General features: G+C 38.9%; 1 protein-coding gene across 2 annotated transcripts in view; it reads left to right on the top strand.

Moving 5' to 3' along the window:
• Window positions 1-17,500, top strand: part of LOC138044020 (peroxisomal carnitine O-octanoyltransferase-like) — a 54,022-nt gene that overhangs the window by 11,249 nt on the left and 25,273 nt on the right. For both annotated transcript variants that reach the window (XM_068890641.1, XM_068890723.1), the window contains exons 5-12: window positions 1-9; window positions 3,472-3,580; window positions 4,944-5,037; window positions 5,711-5,824; window positions 6,753-6,854; window positions 7,229-7,312; window positions 11,000-11,107; window positions 16,368-16,498. The exon at window positions 1-9 is cut by the window's left edge and continues 119 nt beyond it. In XM_068890641.1, coding sequence (XP_068746742.1) covers window positions 1-9; window positions 3,472-3,580; window positions 4,944-5,037; window positions 5,711-5,824; window positions 6,753-6,854; window positions 7,229-7,312; window positions 11,000-11,107; window positions 16,368-16,498 — 751 coding nt within the window. The remainder of the gene's footprint in view (window positions 10-3,471; window positions 3,581-4,943; window positions 5,038-5,710; window positions 5,825-6,752; window positions 6,855-7,228; window positions 7,313-10,999; window positions 11,108-16,367; window positions 16,499-17,500) is intronic.

Here is a 17,500-nt window from a genome sequence, read left to right as displayed (position 1 = left end):
TTTTAACAGGTACATGTACATTAACCAAATGCTTTATCACAGACTATTAAATTGTGGATAAAATTTGAAATGATCTAGCACACACCTGGACAATTTAAGCAACAATAAGTACTACACTGCATCATCAAGATGCCTGAGAGAAAATTCAGGAGATTCAATGGGATTTGAACCCCTAATCAGGTGACATTCTCAGTGTTCTCACCAGTGGGACAAAAAAAAGGAAAGTAAAATAAAAAAAGAGAGAGAATAAATAAAGAAATAAATAAATAAATAAATAAATAAAATATATATACATATATATAATATTATTGTAAAAAAAAAAAAAAAAATTAAGACAAAATAGAAAAGAGAAAAAAAAAAAAAGAAAAAAAATTGTAATATACTTACATTATGTAATGGAGCAAATACATAAAAATAAATAAAGAAATGAAGAAAATAAACCAGGATTTTGCCTTAGGGAGTCCCAGGGCCCCCTTTTTTGTATAATATGGACCCTGCAGGAGCTTAAGTGGGACAAAGTTTAATCCTTGCGCTTCATAACAAAGGTGGAAAAAATCCTTTGTTTTTTCTTTGTCCATTTCATCAAGGCACGTTCAAATTGTAACTCTTGCAGTAGTGAGCCCTCGACAATATTGTAAATGTAGGGTGAGACGAAAATGAAAAGATGAGGTTGCCCTTCGGGCAAGCTGTTACTTGAGGTTACTAGCCCGAAGGTCTGACGAGCTAGCCCGACATTAAATTGTTCATAAACAATAATCAGATGTATTTAAGGACGGTGCCTACTATTTAAGGGTATTTTTGCCCTGTTTCATGATTATGCAGGAAATGTAGATCTTAACAAGTGTTATGGAAATCCAAAAAGAAAATTGGGGGTAATCACCCATTTTTCAAAGATAATTCATGAATAATATTTGTAAAAATCTTTAAAATACAAAGCAATGTATGGCGTTTTTTTCTCAAACTGAATCTTAATTATTTCTCAAAAATGCCTGGTTACCCGCAATTTTCTTTTTGGATACCAAGAGTATTTACTAAGATCTACTTTTTCCGGATAGTTTTAAGTCGCGCAATAACATCCCTGTATTAGTAAGCATCAATGGTAGGAAACCAGATTATCTCGGGATGCGCAGAATGTATGCGCAATAACAATAGTTTCCCAACAAAACGCACCTAAATTTCCGAGAAAATCCACTGCACTGTGACTTGGCTGGAATTTAATTAGACTGATTGTCTCGCACTGCACGCTGTCAGTCTGCAAAGATTGTCATTTCAAAAATATATTTCGGTCGCTATGTAAGCAGAAAAAGTCATGACGTTATTTACGGACGCAACTAAAATGCGGCGCAAAACGTCACGCTACGATAATTTGGCCTCATAACGTTATCATTTTAACTCAGGAGCTTCTGCTACACACTTTGTGGTATAAAAGCTCAATTTATCATCAGAAAAGAGAAACCAACGGTGCTTGCCCGTTGGGCAAGCTACGATAAGAAAATGCTAGCCCAACAAGTCATTCCAGTAGCCCCGGGCTATCGGACAGCACTTTCGTCGCGCCCTGTAAATGCATTTAATTTGTTTGCCTCGTGGCAGATCTTACAGGTCATGATCTTTTTGTTGGCATCATAGGCAAGCCATATGTAGTTCGACTGCCGTTCACTCTGAAAAACACGGTCTTTCTCCAGTAAAATAGCTTTTTGATCTTTGCTTGCTACGTTGTCCTTTTTTTATCGTCCTCTTTACCAGCATTTGGGTGATCTTCTACACTTTTCTTAAATCCTTGGTACTTTTGTGAAAGAATCTAATTTTATCTGTGCCTGACGAATAACATGAGCCCGCACTGTAAATCAGGGGCACCCAACGAGAATGTAGTTCAAAACCACTTAATTGTTAAACATATTTTAGTATTTGAACGGCAGATATAGGCATTTTTTTATTGCCTAAAATGTTTTCATCTGTTCGGATTTCCTAGCTGAAAGTCTAGTGATCTGAAAATTATAGGGATCAAAACTTACCTTTTCAAAAAATAATTTCACCCAGAAAAAAGGCTCCCGAAAATTCTAGGTGACCTTTTTAGGGTAAGAATTCGTTAAAAAATGGCAATTATGCCATTTTTTAGATGTTGGAAAATCCTAGGACTCGCAGGCAAGCAAGAAATTAAAAAAAAATGTTCCGAAAATTCTAGATCTCAAATCGTCTTCTGAACAGGTATTTTCTGAAAATTAATACCTACCTGATCCAATATGGCAGTCCAGATGTTGAAGCTGTGCCACCTTTGTATGACTTACGAAGGCAAAAGTCAATAAATTATTTAAGGCTTTGAATACTTTGATCAACTGTTTTCATTCAGTTGAAGAAGCATCATAGAGCTGGAGTAGCTGCCTGACCATTAAAAAACTGCTACGGTAACTTAGTTGTAAAAGTCGGTTTTGCTTGTTGCATCCTTGTGCATCCTTGTGCATTTGCATTGCTTTTAATGCACCATTTCTATTTTTCTTGTGGGAATCCCGCGAGGGCGTGGCCTGGTGAGAACACCTCATTCTGTCATTCAGTTCTTTTTACTAAATAAATAAATAAATGTCCTTACTTTTAGAATAGCCGATAATGGACAACCCCAATATTGGTAATTTTCCTTGGTTTGGACCATATTTGGTTTCCTACATGCACATACATGTATGTGTTTAATGCCATGCACAATTTATTACACACCTTTCATTAACCTACAGCTGTTACAGTAGTTTGAGCACTATACTTTAAGTTAAAACCCACGTTTTTTGAAGCTCGATTTATTTGGCATTAATGGGAGCAGGATTTCTGAGTGGACCTAGATATAATTATATCATCCTTTTGCGTCTGAGGGTTCCCCCATTGGCAAGTAAAGTCATCTCGCATTAAAATCTATAATAATTATTGCTACTCTTAGGAGGGGAAGGGTTAAAATTGAACTTAAAAAAAAAAAAAACCAAGAGAGCGGAAGTTAGTTTATACCCCTAGATCTTTGATTAAAGCAACAGAAACCAACATTGAAATTTGAATACTATATGACATGCTTATCCCATTGACCCCTGGGAGTGAGACTTGATAGATTTTACTCTGCAATAGTACTAGTCAATTGGGGGAGAGGGGGGGGGGAGGGTGTGGTTTAGTAGTCAGTGGGTTAATAATATTAGGCAAGGACCTTCAGTATATGGCAGGCATGCTATCATAGACTGAGGTATTATAAAATATGTAATATTATAATACAATGTAGTCGAATCATGGCCTTTTGTTATACCTCACCATACAGTACAGTTAGTCTGATATATGTAGTTGTTGCATTACATTGGGATGGTGAAAACCTGTTTCAGGTCTTCAAGGCAACATGATTATTGTGTTAAATGAAATTGTTTTTTCATTGGAGATAATGAGATTGAGTTAATCTGCTATGCACATTTATTAAAGAACTCAATTATTGTTGTCTTTGACTACATGTAGCCCCACAAAGAGCATCTCGCCACATCATTGTTCAAACTAAAGGAAGGATATTCTGCTGTACAGTTCTCGATGAAAAGATGGATCCAATATCACCACTTGAAATTGAACAGTAAGTACCTGAAACTTTTATAGCCATCAACATCTTTGGTGTTTGGTCCTTGTTGTGTGCAGTGTAAATAGGATGTATGTAGAAACTGGAATAAACTAAGCTGAAACATATTTACATGTAGCCCTGCAGATTTAACCTTAAAGCTGTCAGTAGTGACAATGTTCCTGTGCAACCTTAGGAACTCCGACTGGTAACCCACAATTTATTTCTTTGTCAGTTATATGTCTTATGATGATATTAGAGTCAATATTGTGTTATGTAAAAGTTGTATGGTTAGAGCAGCAATTTTTCACAAATATTTATCTATAATCTGTAGCTGCCCTGAATCCTTGGGTGAAGAGGTACATGTACATGTATTTTAGACACTTACCGGTATGTCTGAGCTGCCAGACTCAGCATGCCTATAGCTATTTGTTAGGGATTACAGTATTGGATTCCCTTTCCTCTATCCCAACCATGTTCACGTCTATCGGTAATAATAATTGTCACTAGTAGTAATCTCAGATAATTGAAGTGCATTTGACAGCCGCTTTGGAAGCAAAGGAGAAGAGTAGGGAAGAAAAAAAAAAAGAAACAAACAAACTTATTGGAGCAAACAATCATGAGATGCAGGATCGTCATTTGCGCATATGATGACTATCAATGGTTGTATGACATAATTCAAGATGACACTGAAAAGCAGACAAATGAAAAATCAAAAATTTTCTAAAGCTGACCCTATGCACAGGAAACCCAAGATTAGAAATTGCGTTCTCCTATGACCTGCATCAGTGGCTGCATTTGAAATTTGAGGCACATCATAAATGACATTGTAGAGCCCACTGACAAGCAGACACTCAATTAATCTGCATTTCTACATCAATCACAGTTATTCCACACTAACCACATCTACTGTATTAACGAGGTGCAATGTTGTCTTTCTTTAATACCTGCAGGCATTTTTAGTTTTGTGTATGGAGTTGAATCCAAAACATTAGGAGAGGGAGTTCCATGTATCTCATAATTATGTGCGTGATTATTATGTGGCGTCATATGTGTGTCGTGTGGGTTGAGTTTGTTGGTTCTCTTCTCTGCTCCAAGAGGTTTTTCACCCGGGTACTCCGGTTTTCCTCTCTCCTCAAAAAGCAACATTTGATTTGATTTGAGTTAATTTGTTCATTAGTGTCACCAATTAGTGGTGTAGTGCTAAATCCATTGACAATTAATAAGTAAAGTTGTTATAATTGTTATTTGTTGTTGTTATTATTATTATTATTATTATTATTATTATTATTATTATCTCATGTATCATTATCAAATAACAGTGGTTCATTGCCCACAGGTGTACTTATATGTCCTTTGATCTCTTCTGTTATAAATTAAGACAACTTCTGGAAATACAATCTTTAACTGATGTCAGTGCTCCTGGCCAAGCGATTGGCTCTTTGACTGGAGAGGAAAGAAATGTCTGGCATGAGGTGAAAAAAAAAAAAATTTCTCAAGACTTGGCATGATGTAAATCTTTTCTTCACTTTTGTTGTATTCATTCATTGTCTGAAAAGGCTGGACAAAAGAACTGTAATGCTTTTATTTATTTTATTATATGGTTGGTGTTTGTTGCCAATATAACAATTAAGTGCTCTGTCAGATTGGCCGTGCAAGGCCACCTCTACCTTAATGACCACAGGACATTTTGCGAATCATGCATACTAATTAAGCCACATTAACACTTAAGTCTTAGCAATTTGAACATAAGTAATGCAACAAAATTTAATGATAAAGTTTGCCTGTTCTGTCTTAAGCGTAAAACTGAATAAGAAAAGAATTCTTGCAGATTAACAACTGTGTTAATCTGCACAGATTAACACAGATTAAAATGCTTGTTTTTCCCACCACACCGATGAATGAGCTCTACAACTGCATGAAGAATCTGATGCATGAGAAAATATAACAAAACCACTGACAACAATTGACTGCAGTCGCTCCTAGTTGTTAACTCAGTTAAAACTGCATTTAACTTCATTAATAATTTGCAGCTATAACTGCCTTAGTTTGTGGCATTATGGCAGCTCCATACTGTATTTTTTTAGTTAATTATTATCAGCTCTATAGTTTAATAAGTCATTTTTTTAAACATTTTGTCATGTATAGTTGCGGGAAAGGTTGATAAGTCTGAACAGAATTAACCAGAAGAACCTTGACATCATTGAAACAAGTTTGTTTGCTCTAGTTTTGGATGAAGCCTCACCTGTTTCAAATACTGAGGTCAGTATACTTGATCTTTAACGACTTGTCGTCACTTGTGGAGGTTGGGTGCCTGAGATATCCAAGGGGCTTCCACTATTGGCAGCCAGCTCCTAGATAGAGTCTGCTTAACCATGCCTGGGAAATCCTGGTAGCCCAGCCATGATCCCCCATGCAACACAGGAGACAGGAAAAAGGGATGGGATGGGAGGGAAGGGAAATAGAATTAACCGCTCTAGACACTCCACAAACACACTCTTTCTGCTTCCTAACTACAGCGTCATAGTTATACCATCAATTTCACAAGGGCAGGAAATCACTACAATTATATCTAAGGTACACATAGACTATGTGATGCTGGAGTACATGCATGCTTTCAAAATTTCCACAAGCAGTAGTGAAGGAATTTTTACCAATAAAAGATTTTCATTATACATTGTACTTAATTTTAAAAGATGTGTGTTGCATTCTCCATCGTCTCATGAGTAACTACGTTTTCTGTATCCAAGTAGAAATGTGATAAAGTGAACTGGTACCTTGAAATGGTAAGAAAATGATACCTTTGACTTTAGAACATTTGACGTTATTTAAATTTGCATGAACATTTTGTTGCCAATTGTACAGTAATACTTAGTTTTAAAGTACAATGTAATTACTGGTTCCTCCACAATAATTTATTCTATTAGGCAATTAGAAGAATTATCACTGCATTGACAGGGTTGAGTGGTACTAGTCAATATCAAAAATACCATAATACTCTTTGTTTATCCCTCCAAAATTTTGCACAATCATTGTTTTTATTTTCTCTTGGGACTTAAAATGGTCCCAAGTAAAACTGGAAACAATGTTTATGCAAAATTTTGGAGGGACAAACAAAGAGTATTATGGTATTTTTGATACTTGCTAATTGAACTGCATTGAATGGTAGCTTTTTATGTTGGTTTTTCAGACAATTAGGGAAGCTGTAGTTGGTGATTGCACCAATCGTTGGTTTGACAAGTCCTTTAGTATGCTGGCATTTAGATCTGGGTTGTTTAGTGTTCACTGTGACGTAAGTGAAACGATTAGAGCATTTGAATTAGTTATCATAAGGTCATTGCCTTGGCACTTACATTACTATTTTTTTTCCAAATATCCCGTGGCTTCCATTGGTGGATAGTTTTTTTTTTACAAAATTATTATAAAAAATGACAAATGCTACAATGCCTGTTCCTTACTCTTCAGTGTGTACTTCGATCAGTTATTCCTTCATGTTCAGGCTTCAGAATTATTATTTTTTAATTCATTGATGAGCTGGTGCCACAGGGATTCTTAATATTTATTTTGGGTCAAAGGACAGCTTTAGAAACTTAAGATCTTTTTTTAAAGTCAAAATTCATACTTTTTGGTTCTCTCTTTTTTTTTTCTCGTTCTGTCTTGTTTCAGCATGCACCATTTGACGGTATTGCTGAAATCACTGTTGTTCTTCAGGCTTGTGAGTACCTTTCAGAAAGAGGAGGAGAATGGAAGGTGTTGTATATTGACATAAACTCAATTCATTTTCCCTTTCACCCTTGAACTGGCCCCCATTGAAGTAAAACCATCTGGCGTTATCAGAAGCTGATGACCTTGAAGTGTTTAACTCTGGTTCATAGCTGGGGTTTTTCAGTTTAAAAATTTCCAAGCTTTCCACAAAAACGTTTTTCTTTTGCTTTATGCCAAGAGCACGCTTTCTGGCGTAAAAGTTTTTAGTTCAGCAACGCTAAGCGCAATCATTTATCATATAAGGTCATATGAGCTGATAACCGAGATTGAGTGAACCAATCAGAGCACGAGAATTGAATTATCCGAGATTGAGAATTTAATAAAACGTAAATAGCCCCCTGCCGGAAGGGACGTTAAATTACTGGTAAAAAGACTGAAGAAAATAGAAGGGAATCGAGTAACGTTGGCATCTAGCATGTTGATCATTTCCAAAATCACTTCAACTTTTTTTTCACAGCAATTTAAAGTGTGAATTGCTGTTGTTATTAGTTCTACTTTTCGTTTGACTAAAGTACAGTAATATATATGAGAAAGAGTCGTGAATCACAAAATTCAGCTTGACAGTGGACATGGCTAACAGCTTGATTCAGTGCTCGTCTTTGAGATGCCTTTCACGACAAAAGTTCACGGAAGTTAAGCCCTGTCTTGCGGGGTTGGTATGTGTTATGAGACCAATGAGATGATATACGACATGCCTGTTTTTAATCGGAATACTCATATTTAACGGCTGGAATCCTGACCATTCATCACTTTAGTTCAGCCTGACAGCTTTTCGTATTTGTCTTTCATGAAGCTGCGACAAAATTTATAACGGATAAGTATTTCACGAAGCTGCGATAAAATTTATAACAGATAAGGGAAGCATCAAAGAGGCGAAAATGAACCAGAAGGCTAAAAAACAGAGCAGTTTTATAGGTTAAGTTACCTGGAATTAGATAAAGCCGCGTATCTTAATTCCTCCATTCGCACAATTTATGAAATCGAAGAAACTGTGCACTACAATATAGTGAAGAATGGTAAAGGAAAGTTTAAATTTTTGCCCGATAATTTAAAATGTAAACCAGACGATTTGAGGGTACTCCCTCTTCATCATTGGTTTGAAATCAACTGAAAAATGGCTTTGCAGCTTAACGCTCAAATAAAAACAAAAATCTCAACGTCTACAGCGCGCGCTGACTTTATGTAAAACCGAAGTCCACATTGAGACCACCAGGGTGTAGGGTGCGGTGTCGGAAAATCATCGTGGCCTCAGAACTGCGTCTGTCTGTGGCACGGATTTTTTACCACAATTGCTTGCAATATCGTAACCTGATTGGCTAATTTGCCGTTGTCGATAAGAGTCTAGACTACGCTGTTCGCGTCATGCTCCCGTCAATTTGTCACGCAATGTAATAGCCAATCAGGAACGCCCATTTTGGGATATAAACCAATCATATTGCAAGAAAGTTATAGACCACGCTTGCTCTTTCTTTGTGTCATGATTTTCGTGACGCTCTGAAATAAAAACTTTCTTTGGCGTTGAATATTGTGGTAAAAAACAAATCGAAAGTGGTTCAGCGTTGTCTGTACTCTCATCGACAAAGATATTCGTCATCACTCGGCTGCACCTCGTGAATCCACAACCTTTTGACCACTGTGATGACGAATATCTTTGTCGATAAGAGAACAGACAACACTGAATCACATTCGATTTGTAAACAGAAACCAGCATGTCCTGATTAGTGTTCTCCGAGGGAAGCAAAATGGCGTCCAACCAAAAGATCGGAGTCTGCTATCTTAGGCGTGTGAAGCGTATATACCCCAAGTGGATGCATCACGTTTACATCGAAATATACCTGTGTCAGCGAGAATGTGGTGTATGCAATGAAATGCCGCGCATGTCACTAGATCTATATCGGTGAAACTGGTTGACGCTTTGGTGACAGATTTAGGGAACATCAGATCTATGTGCTCCACAAGAGAATTTACCTAAAAATGGAGAAAAACCTTAAATAACAATGACCACAACCAGGTTTTCTGAGCCCGCGAGACTGAGTACCCCCAGCAAACCATTGTTTTAACGAAAACCGCTGGTCAGCATCCCTGTACTGGTCATTGTTGTCTAAGGTCTTCCACAAAAGGAAGCTTGAAATACCGAATACCTGTGGCATCTTCGCTATCACGACCTACGTTATTTTGACTTTGTCTCGGAAATGTAACATATAGATTTAGCCAAGCCTAAATGCGGAGCCTGTAGGGTTAGCGAAAATGAAAGGTTTCAAATTGTCCGCGTTTTGGTGTTTCCGTTTACTGCTTCATAAAATGTTTTTGTTCGCTTTGCCTAACTAGTGAATTCCACGGTAAGTTTCACGCAAAAAACCGTTGTCGCATGAATCACGAAGCGATGAGTGCGATATCGGTTTTTCAAGTGAATTTTACTTTGGAATTCACCAGTTTGGCAATGAATTTTTCTTGAATCGCAAGGGTTTTAAAAGAAAGCAAGCGCATCCTCAGCGAGCAAATGGAGAGTCAACTGTCAATAGCTAGCGATTAGGATTCACGCTAGAATTAGAAACCGTCTGGAAACTTTGTCAAATATTGGCTCCGCTAAAATTTGATTTAATGTAAATATCAATTACAAATTGTACGGAGTTCTAGTTTTGTGGGTGAGTCTCATCTCTTTGTACCATACCCAAGGGCATGTTCATTTATCATGGCTAGTTCAATCTCATTTTTTTCTTTTTTTTGCGTGGTCTAAGGCTCTCTTAGTGTTACCTGGTGACAACGAAATTCTGCTACTTTTTAAAGAATGTCACTGAAATGATGGTGACTAAGCTACTAGTCTGTACACCTCAGAGTAAGAGTCATGCAACACAATACTGTTGATCTACATGGATTTCGTTAGTTGTAGATTTGTTCATGAAAGTCGTAAGTTATTAAAAATTCTACATGGGTCACATTTTTTTATTTATTATTCCAATGTTACGCCATTTTACCATATTTGGTCAAGAGAACACGCAAAATGAGACGGTAATACACTGTAGTGTCCCGGTTTGACCGGTTTAGAACAGAGCAAATACGGACGGAACGGGAGTTTTTCAATAAAAGAAATTGTTTTCACATGCAAAGCCTGAGAATTTAGCTTGTTATCGCTTGTCACTCGTCGTTTTGTTTACATCCAATCAAATAAAGGACATGTGGCTGGCTTTTTGTCCTGCTTACATCGTTCGCACGCGCCCTGAAGGACAGATGATGCCTTTTTTAAAAACACTCTTACCAAATAAAATTGAAGCAAAGTAACACCTTTTTGCAGTGGATAATAAATCTCTTATTCGATGGTTTAACATACAATACTCGCAGACATTTTGCTCACTGCACTACGCAACTCGCAAAAAATCCGCGCTTATTATAAACCATCAAATAAGATGTATATATATCACAACATTTCGTCAAACTACGGATTACAATGTGAAAAATTGAGAGTGGTGAGGGGACCTGAGGAAGCCAAAGGCTTGTACAAAGACCTTACTGCAAATACCAACTTTCAAAGGCCCAGTTTCAAGTGGTATTTTCACATAACTTTTGATTTTATTTCGTTTTTCTAATTTTTACATCACAGGCTCATTTCAAAGAGTTAGATAAGCCGGGAAGTGATGATCCATTGAAACATGGGTTGATGTTTTTTTCAAGCAGGGAAGTAAGGAAATCAAGAATTATTACAAGCCTGAAGAATTGGTATTCACCGTAGATGAAGTCATATCTGGTGCTGTTAGGCAAGCTGTCAAAAAATATCAAGAAACAGTAAGTTGCTCCCTTAAAAGGTAATTACATCATCATCATACTACTACTACTAGTGCTGCTGTTGCTGCTAATTATTATTATTATTATTATTATTATTATTATTATTATTATTGTTTTCGTTATCATTATTGTGCAATGCCATTGCCGACCGTTGTGCTTGTCCCTAGCGCCTCTTGGAACCATGCTCAACAGCACAGGATATGGCTTTAAAGTTAAAGCTGAAACAGTTTATCATCTATTTTATATGGATGATTTGAAACTGTACGCGGAAAATGATGAACATCTTGAGGGAACACTGGTGACAGTAAATCAAGATGTCATTTGGACTTGATAAATGTGCCAAGGCAACGTTTAAATGTGGAAAGCTTATCAAGACGACCTCTATACAACTTGACCGTGACAGTGAAAGAGGGTGATGGTATTCAACATCAAACAATGAAGGACAAGATTCGCATAGAATATTACAGACATATGTGATTGGTATTAGGAAGTGAACTTAACACTCTTGCTGTGCCACCGGTGTCTTACAACTAAAACATCATTGATTGGAAGATCAGTGAGATAATACCTATACGTACCACGTGGTCAAGGGGGCGGGGTCTACTACAACTGGAATTAGAATATTGTGAAAACAAGAATATTGGCCTGGGAGTGTACCTTGAACACAATACTGATATGATGCAGCTGGTCTACAAACATTATCAAAAGAAGAAGTTATGCTCAGTTGTGAAAGAGGAGTGTCAAGTTTAGATCTTACAACACACACCCTGTTTGTGTAGAGTATGCATATCTCTCCACTGAGAGACACTTCATCATATAATCTCTGGTTGCCCAGTATTGGCCAAAACAGAGAATATAATCAGACATGATGATGTTGCTGCATATGTCCACCTAAGTATCTACAAACACTTCAACATTGAAAATAAGGAAAACTGGTATGAACACCAACCGAAGGCAGTGTAAAAGAATGACATGGTATCGATTCACTGGGACATGAAAATCGGCACTGACCGAGCTCTAAACCAAGAACAATTGATCCAGGTATTTCCATTTTTATACATGGCATTACCTATCAAATTATGCGATGGAAATTGCTGATCTATTTAATAAAACCACAACAGTCTCGATGCTATTATTAAAGACCGCACCACCAAACAGTGTACTCTGATACATATCACCATATCGTCACACAGATGTGTCAACAAAAGACCTGGCCCACGTTGTTCAAAAGGTGGATAACACTATCCACCGGATAAATCACTATCCACTGGATAGCGCGATTGGTTTCGCTATGACTTATCCACTGGATAGTGATTTATCCGGTGGATAGCGCTTGCCATCGTTCGAACAACTGGGGCCTGGAAATCGAAGTGCACCAGTTTCCGCCAAGTAAAAACGGCACCTCTGGGAAGGTAGATCGGGTAATTCCCCTGTATTCTTCCACGGCTCGCAGTTAGGCCATTGGAGTTGATTTGCAAGTTGAGTTGTTTCTGAGTTTGTTCAAAGTGAGGCTTTGATCGATCCCTTTGTTGTACGAGTAGAATCCATCGTTGCTTTACGTCATCTATTTTAGTTTTCCTAAAGATTCCAGTGAGCCTCTCTCTTCTTCTGCAGTTGTGTACAAACCTTGCAACCCGTGCTGCTACTCGCAAGGCATGGCACAGGTCCTTCTTTTCCAGTAATTCGTCCATAATATCGATTGGTTCTTCAATGTGACCTTCATTGAGAAGTTCGCCGATCACTTAAGTTTCTTCTTCTGAGGCTTTTGATGCAGATGTCACTAAGTTTGGGGACCAATTTCTCTGGTTAGACAGCCAGTCAGGTCCATTCCACAACAATTCCGAAGTTCCTCCACCCCTGCTCGCTGAATCGGCTGCTGGGTTCTCATGCGCTGGCCATTTCCGAGGATCCAGTGCAAGGCGAATGTACTGTCCAGCCAGGCATAAACTTCAGAGTTGGGCAGGTCATGTAACGTGTTTCGTACATTGGTCACAAGGTTGGTTGCCATGTGGGCAGAGACCAACTCAAGGCGTGGTATTGTAAGACTTTGTTTTGGTAACCACCCTTTAGCTGCGACTAGCCGTTGCGTTGTCCCACTTGGTTGTCATGTCACAGCAGCACTTACGCCCTGTGTGCTTGCATCGCCGAAGGCGTGTAGCTGAATGTCCACCACTGGCTCTCTGTAGTGCACCACAGGGTGTGGCACAGTTATTTCAGTCGGTAGGCTCTGTTCCCAGTTTTCTACTCTCTGGACAAGTTGTTGACTGAGCTGGGAATCCCATGGTACCGTGTGATTGCAAATGTTCCGGTAGATGAACTTCCCTTTCAAGGTGAGTGGTGTGGCTAGACCCAAGGGATCATACACGTTGGCTAGATGTCTCAGTACTTCTCTCTTGGTCGTTGGGATCTTGTTCTTCGGGAAGTTGACAGTCAGTGTATCCATGTCCTTGTCCCATGGCAACCCAAGTACTTTAGATTCGTTTTGTTGGGAACCAACTGTTGCTTGGCAAATGATAAGTCGCTATTCTTTTCTTCTTGATTGTGGTTGTCTTCCAATTCGTTACATTTGAGGTCCATTTATGTAAGACGAACTTTGCGTCACTGAATATCTCTATGGCTGAACTTTTTCGTTCTCGGGCTTGAGCAACAGTGTGACCTCCATTCAGCAAATCATCCACATACAGACTGTTGCATATTGCCGTCACAATGTCTGGCATCTTGTTCTCCCAAACGTGCAAATGCTGTTCGATAACTCCCCCCAGGAGGAAAGGTGAGCAAGTTAAACCAAACAAGGCCAGCGTGAATCTGTAGGTCTCGATGTCACAACCTTCGTTCCATTGCCCTTGGAAGCGGAGTGCATCACGCCCTCGTTCCTTGATTTTTATTTATAAAAAGGCTTTCTGAATGTTCCCAGAGATAGCCAAAGGGTAGAAGCGTTGACGGACTAACACGTTCCATAATTTGTTTTGTAACGCGGGGCCTGGGTGCAAACATTCGTTTAAAGATGGTGCATTTGGATAAGCTCTTGCTGAAGCGTCGTAGACCACTCGTAATTTCGTACTCGACCAGCTGGTTCAGATGGACAGTCTTCAATGATTTCTTGTTCTTTTTTTTATCTCGGATGACTTGATCGTATTCATTTGTCAACCCTGTGCCTTCCAGTTTCTTATTTGGACTGCTTAGACGGCGAATTCTCCCTTGTTTGTTGGAGGGCAGGACAGGATGACTTCCACTCCATGGTATGCCCGTCTCATACCACCCTTCCTTATCTCTCACCACCTGTTCTTTGAATTCATCATTAACAGTCATTTGGTCGTGTTCGCAAGAGTTTGCTAAACCGAGGATGTCCAGACGACAAAGTTCTTTGTAGTCTGTTTGGCTGGTTTGGGTTAACAACGTGCGATTGTGGTCGTATTCTTGGCCGGGTAACATAAGGAACCACCCCTGCTTTGTTTTTTGTGCCGGTGGATCTCCCATCTCTGCCAACGTGCGGTTTTGTTTCAGTTTTAATTCGAGCATATTCTCCACTTCCTAGAACTACGTGTACTGGTAGCTGTTCCTTTGTGTCATGGTCTTCGATCTTGATTCCTTTCAAGTGGTCGTAATTGTCAATTAACTCTTGATACTTCGGATTATCAACAGTCAGCAGTTCTCCTTTATGAACTATAGTGAGCTTCACTCCCATACTGAAAAATCCGTCTAATGATTCAATTCGTGCGTCGTACATTTCTACCTTCGTTTCTAGAGAAGTTATTAACACGTCCACTCGTTTCGTTGTTGTTTCACACAGCTTCTTCTTAAGAAGATCCATCAATTTCCCTGACGCGTATGAACTTCCGACCCCTGTGTCGATTAGTGGTAATGGTAATGGTAATAAATTTACATAGCGCATTTTCTATTGGCATATTCAAATGTGCTTTACAAGCAAGTGATCTATGGGTGAGATCGGACATCAGCATATATAGGCGCCGCTGGCAGCCCCTGGCAGCCGCTATCAGTCCGTTAGCGACCTCACCCAGCACATGAATGAATGAAATGAGGCCTGACCACAACATCGGGAACTCCATGCCCTACTCTTTACGAATAGTGTGTGGGTTCTTTTACGTCCCACTGGGTTGTGAACATTCAAGAGTTGTGAAACGGATGGTAGTATTCCTTTTTGACATCAGCGTTTTCTTGTCGACAGTTTCACCCGTGATAGTTTGCTTGCGGTCACATTGATGTGTGATGTTATTTTCTGCAATGTTGCTGCAACATTCCGCAGCGCGATGATTGGGTGTAGCACAATTAAAACACAAGTTCTTGCGAGAATCTTTTTCCTTTCATCAATGTTGTTTATCTTTTGGCATTCAATCGATGTGTGGCTTATATCTTCACAATTTACGCATTGTTTCGGATTGAATTCTTGTCCACGTGCTCGGTAAATCTTGCTCGGATGTTCGGATCACGCTGTTCATTGAACTCTCTCTCCGTAGTTTTACTGTCGGACGAGTTTCTCCTTAACCATAAGCGAATCTCTTCTGAAAGTTTCGAGAAATCCTTTTTTTCCCATTCCGGATCAGTTCGTACCAGGTCCCCACGAATCCCAGGCAATTTGTCCAGTGTCATCGAGATAGCTCCATTAACTTGTTCCAATTTGCCCAATGTTTGTAATGCTTGAAGGCAATATGTCAAATTTTCGCCGAACTCGTTGATTCTGTTCGGTTTTGCACCTGTCACTGCCTGTTGCTGTCATTGTGACCTTCGGTCGACCAAATTCAGGTCGTAATTATACTCACATTCACGATCCCTTTGCTAGTCCTAATGTCCCGTCGGAGGTGCCACGTTTGGAGAATGTTTGCCTCCCAATAACAGTGTTCTTTACGTTTTGTAATGTTTTATTCTTAAAATCACAGTCTCGCGAGTATCACGACGTCGCGAAGAAACTGTTTGACACAACGCTCTTTATAAAACTAAAAGATATCTATTTCAAGTCACGAACAAGCAATCATGTCGTCAATTCCCGGAAACATCCTTATCCCCCCTATCATAGAAAAACGCGATAAACGTGCAAGGAGTGAGTAAAACGTATATAAAAGAACATTGGAAACAGTGTCCTGCTGAATTGCGTTACGTAAACTAAAATCAAAAAATCAACGACACGGTTGAGTCGAACAAACAATCCACTTTTTTAAACTTTTTTTTTTATTGCGCTCTGACTTCTGGAACTTATTTTACGAACCTTTTTTTTTACATTTTTATTATTGTTCTTTTCTTTCAGGCATCAGTAGTAGATGTAAGTGCGTACCAACCACATGAGTATGGCAAGAGTTTTATAAAGACTTTCAGGATCCATCCTGACACCTATGTACAAATGGCAATACAGTTAGCGTATTATAAAGTTCATGGCAAGTATGTTCAATAGTCGTAGAATTCCAAGATATAGGGGAATCTTTCACGTTTTTTGCCACATTAATAGCACAATGCTATTGTTTTGTAATCAGTCAGCCGAGAATAAGTACTGAATATTGAAAGTGCATTGCATAATGAGCTATCTCCAGAAATTTGAGCAATGATGCTTTGAAAATTTGAAATTTTACAAACAATGTATGGGATCATTAGCGCTTTTGCCACCCAAAAATTTATCAGTGTAAACTTGATGGCTAAATAAGTTCTTGAAGTCAAGTTGTAAAATATTGTAAAACCTTCTGTGAGCAAACCCGGGGGGGGGGGGGGAATTCCTATTTTAAAAGGGAGGGATGCTCGTCGTCTCGCTTGGGGGTGTAAATTTCGGATTTTGGTCTGGTCTCACTTAGGGTTTTCTGTGAAAAACGTACTCATATGTAGCCGTGAAGGTCTCCAGTAGGGTTGCACGCGAAGAAATATAAAAGTGTGTATTTGTGTGAGAGTTATTGCCTCCCGCAACCTGAGAAATATTGATATGGATTCCTTTAGATCTGACCTTAAGAGCCTACTAGTAGTGATCTATAACCTAAATCTGGACGACCCTGATAAAATCGTGTACCACTACAATGCTGACCTCTCCGATCTACTTGACATGCATGCCCCTGAACGTACACACATGGTCACTTTACGACCTCATTCACCGTGGATCAATGACAGTCTTAGAAAACTTAAAACTGAGAAGCGTCGACTCGAACGTCAGTGGATGAAGTCTGGCCTAGAAATCCATAAACAAATATTTATCAAGCATATGACTGAGTACTACGCAGTAGTTAAAGCGACCAAGACAGAATACTATAAGAACAAGATTGCTGACGCTGACCAAAACCGCTTGTTTAAAGTTATAGATAGCTTTTTTCATGTTGAAAAGGCTGTGTCTCTTCCACGTCATGACTGTGAACAGACGCTAGCAAATATGTTTAGTAAATTTTTCCAGGACAAAATTCAGGA

Source organism: Montipora capricornis, chromosome 1 (genome assembly GCF_036669925.1).
Source record: "Montipora capricornis isolate CH-2021 chromosome 1, ASM3666992v2, whole genome shotgun sequence".
NCBI classification, from domain to species: domain Eukaryota; kingdom Metazoa; phylum Cnidaria; class Anthozoa; order Scleractinia; family Acroporidae; genus Montipora; species Montipora capricornis.
Note: the sequence above shows the minus strand (reverse complement) of the source record. Positions and strands in the feature narration are given on the sequence as shown.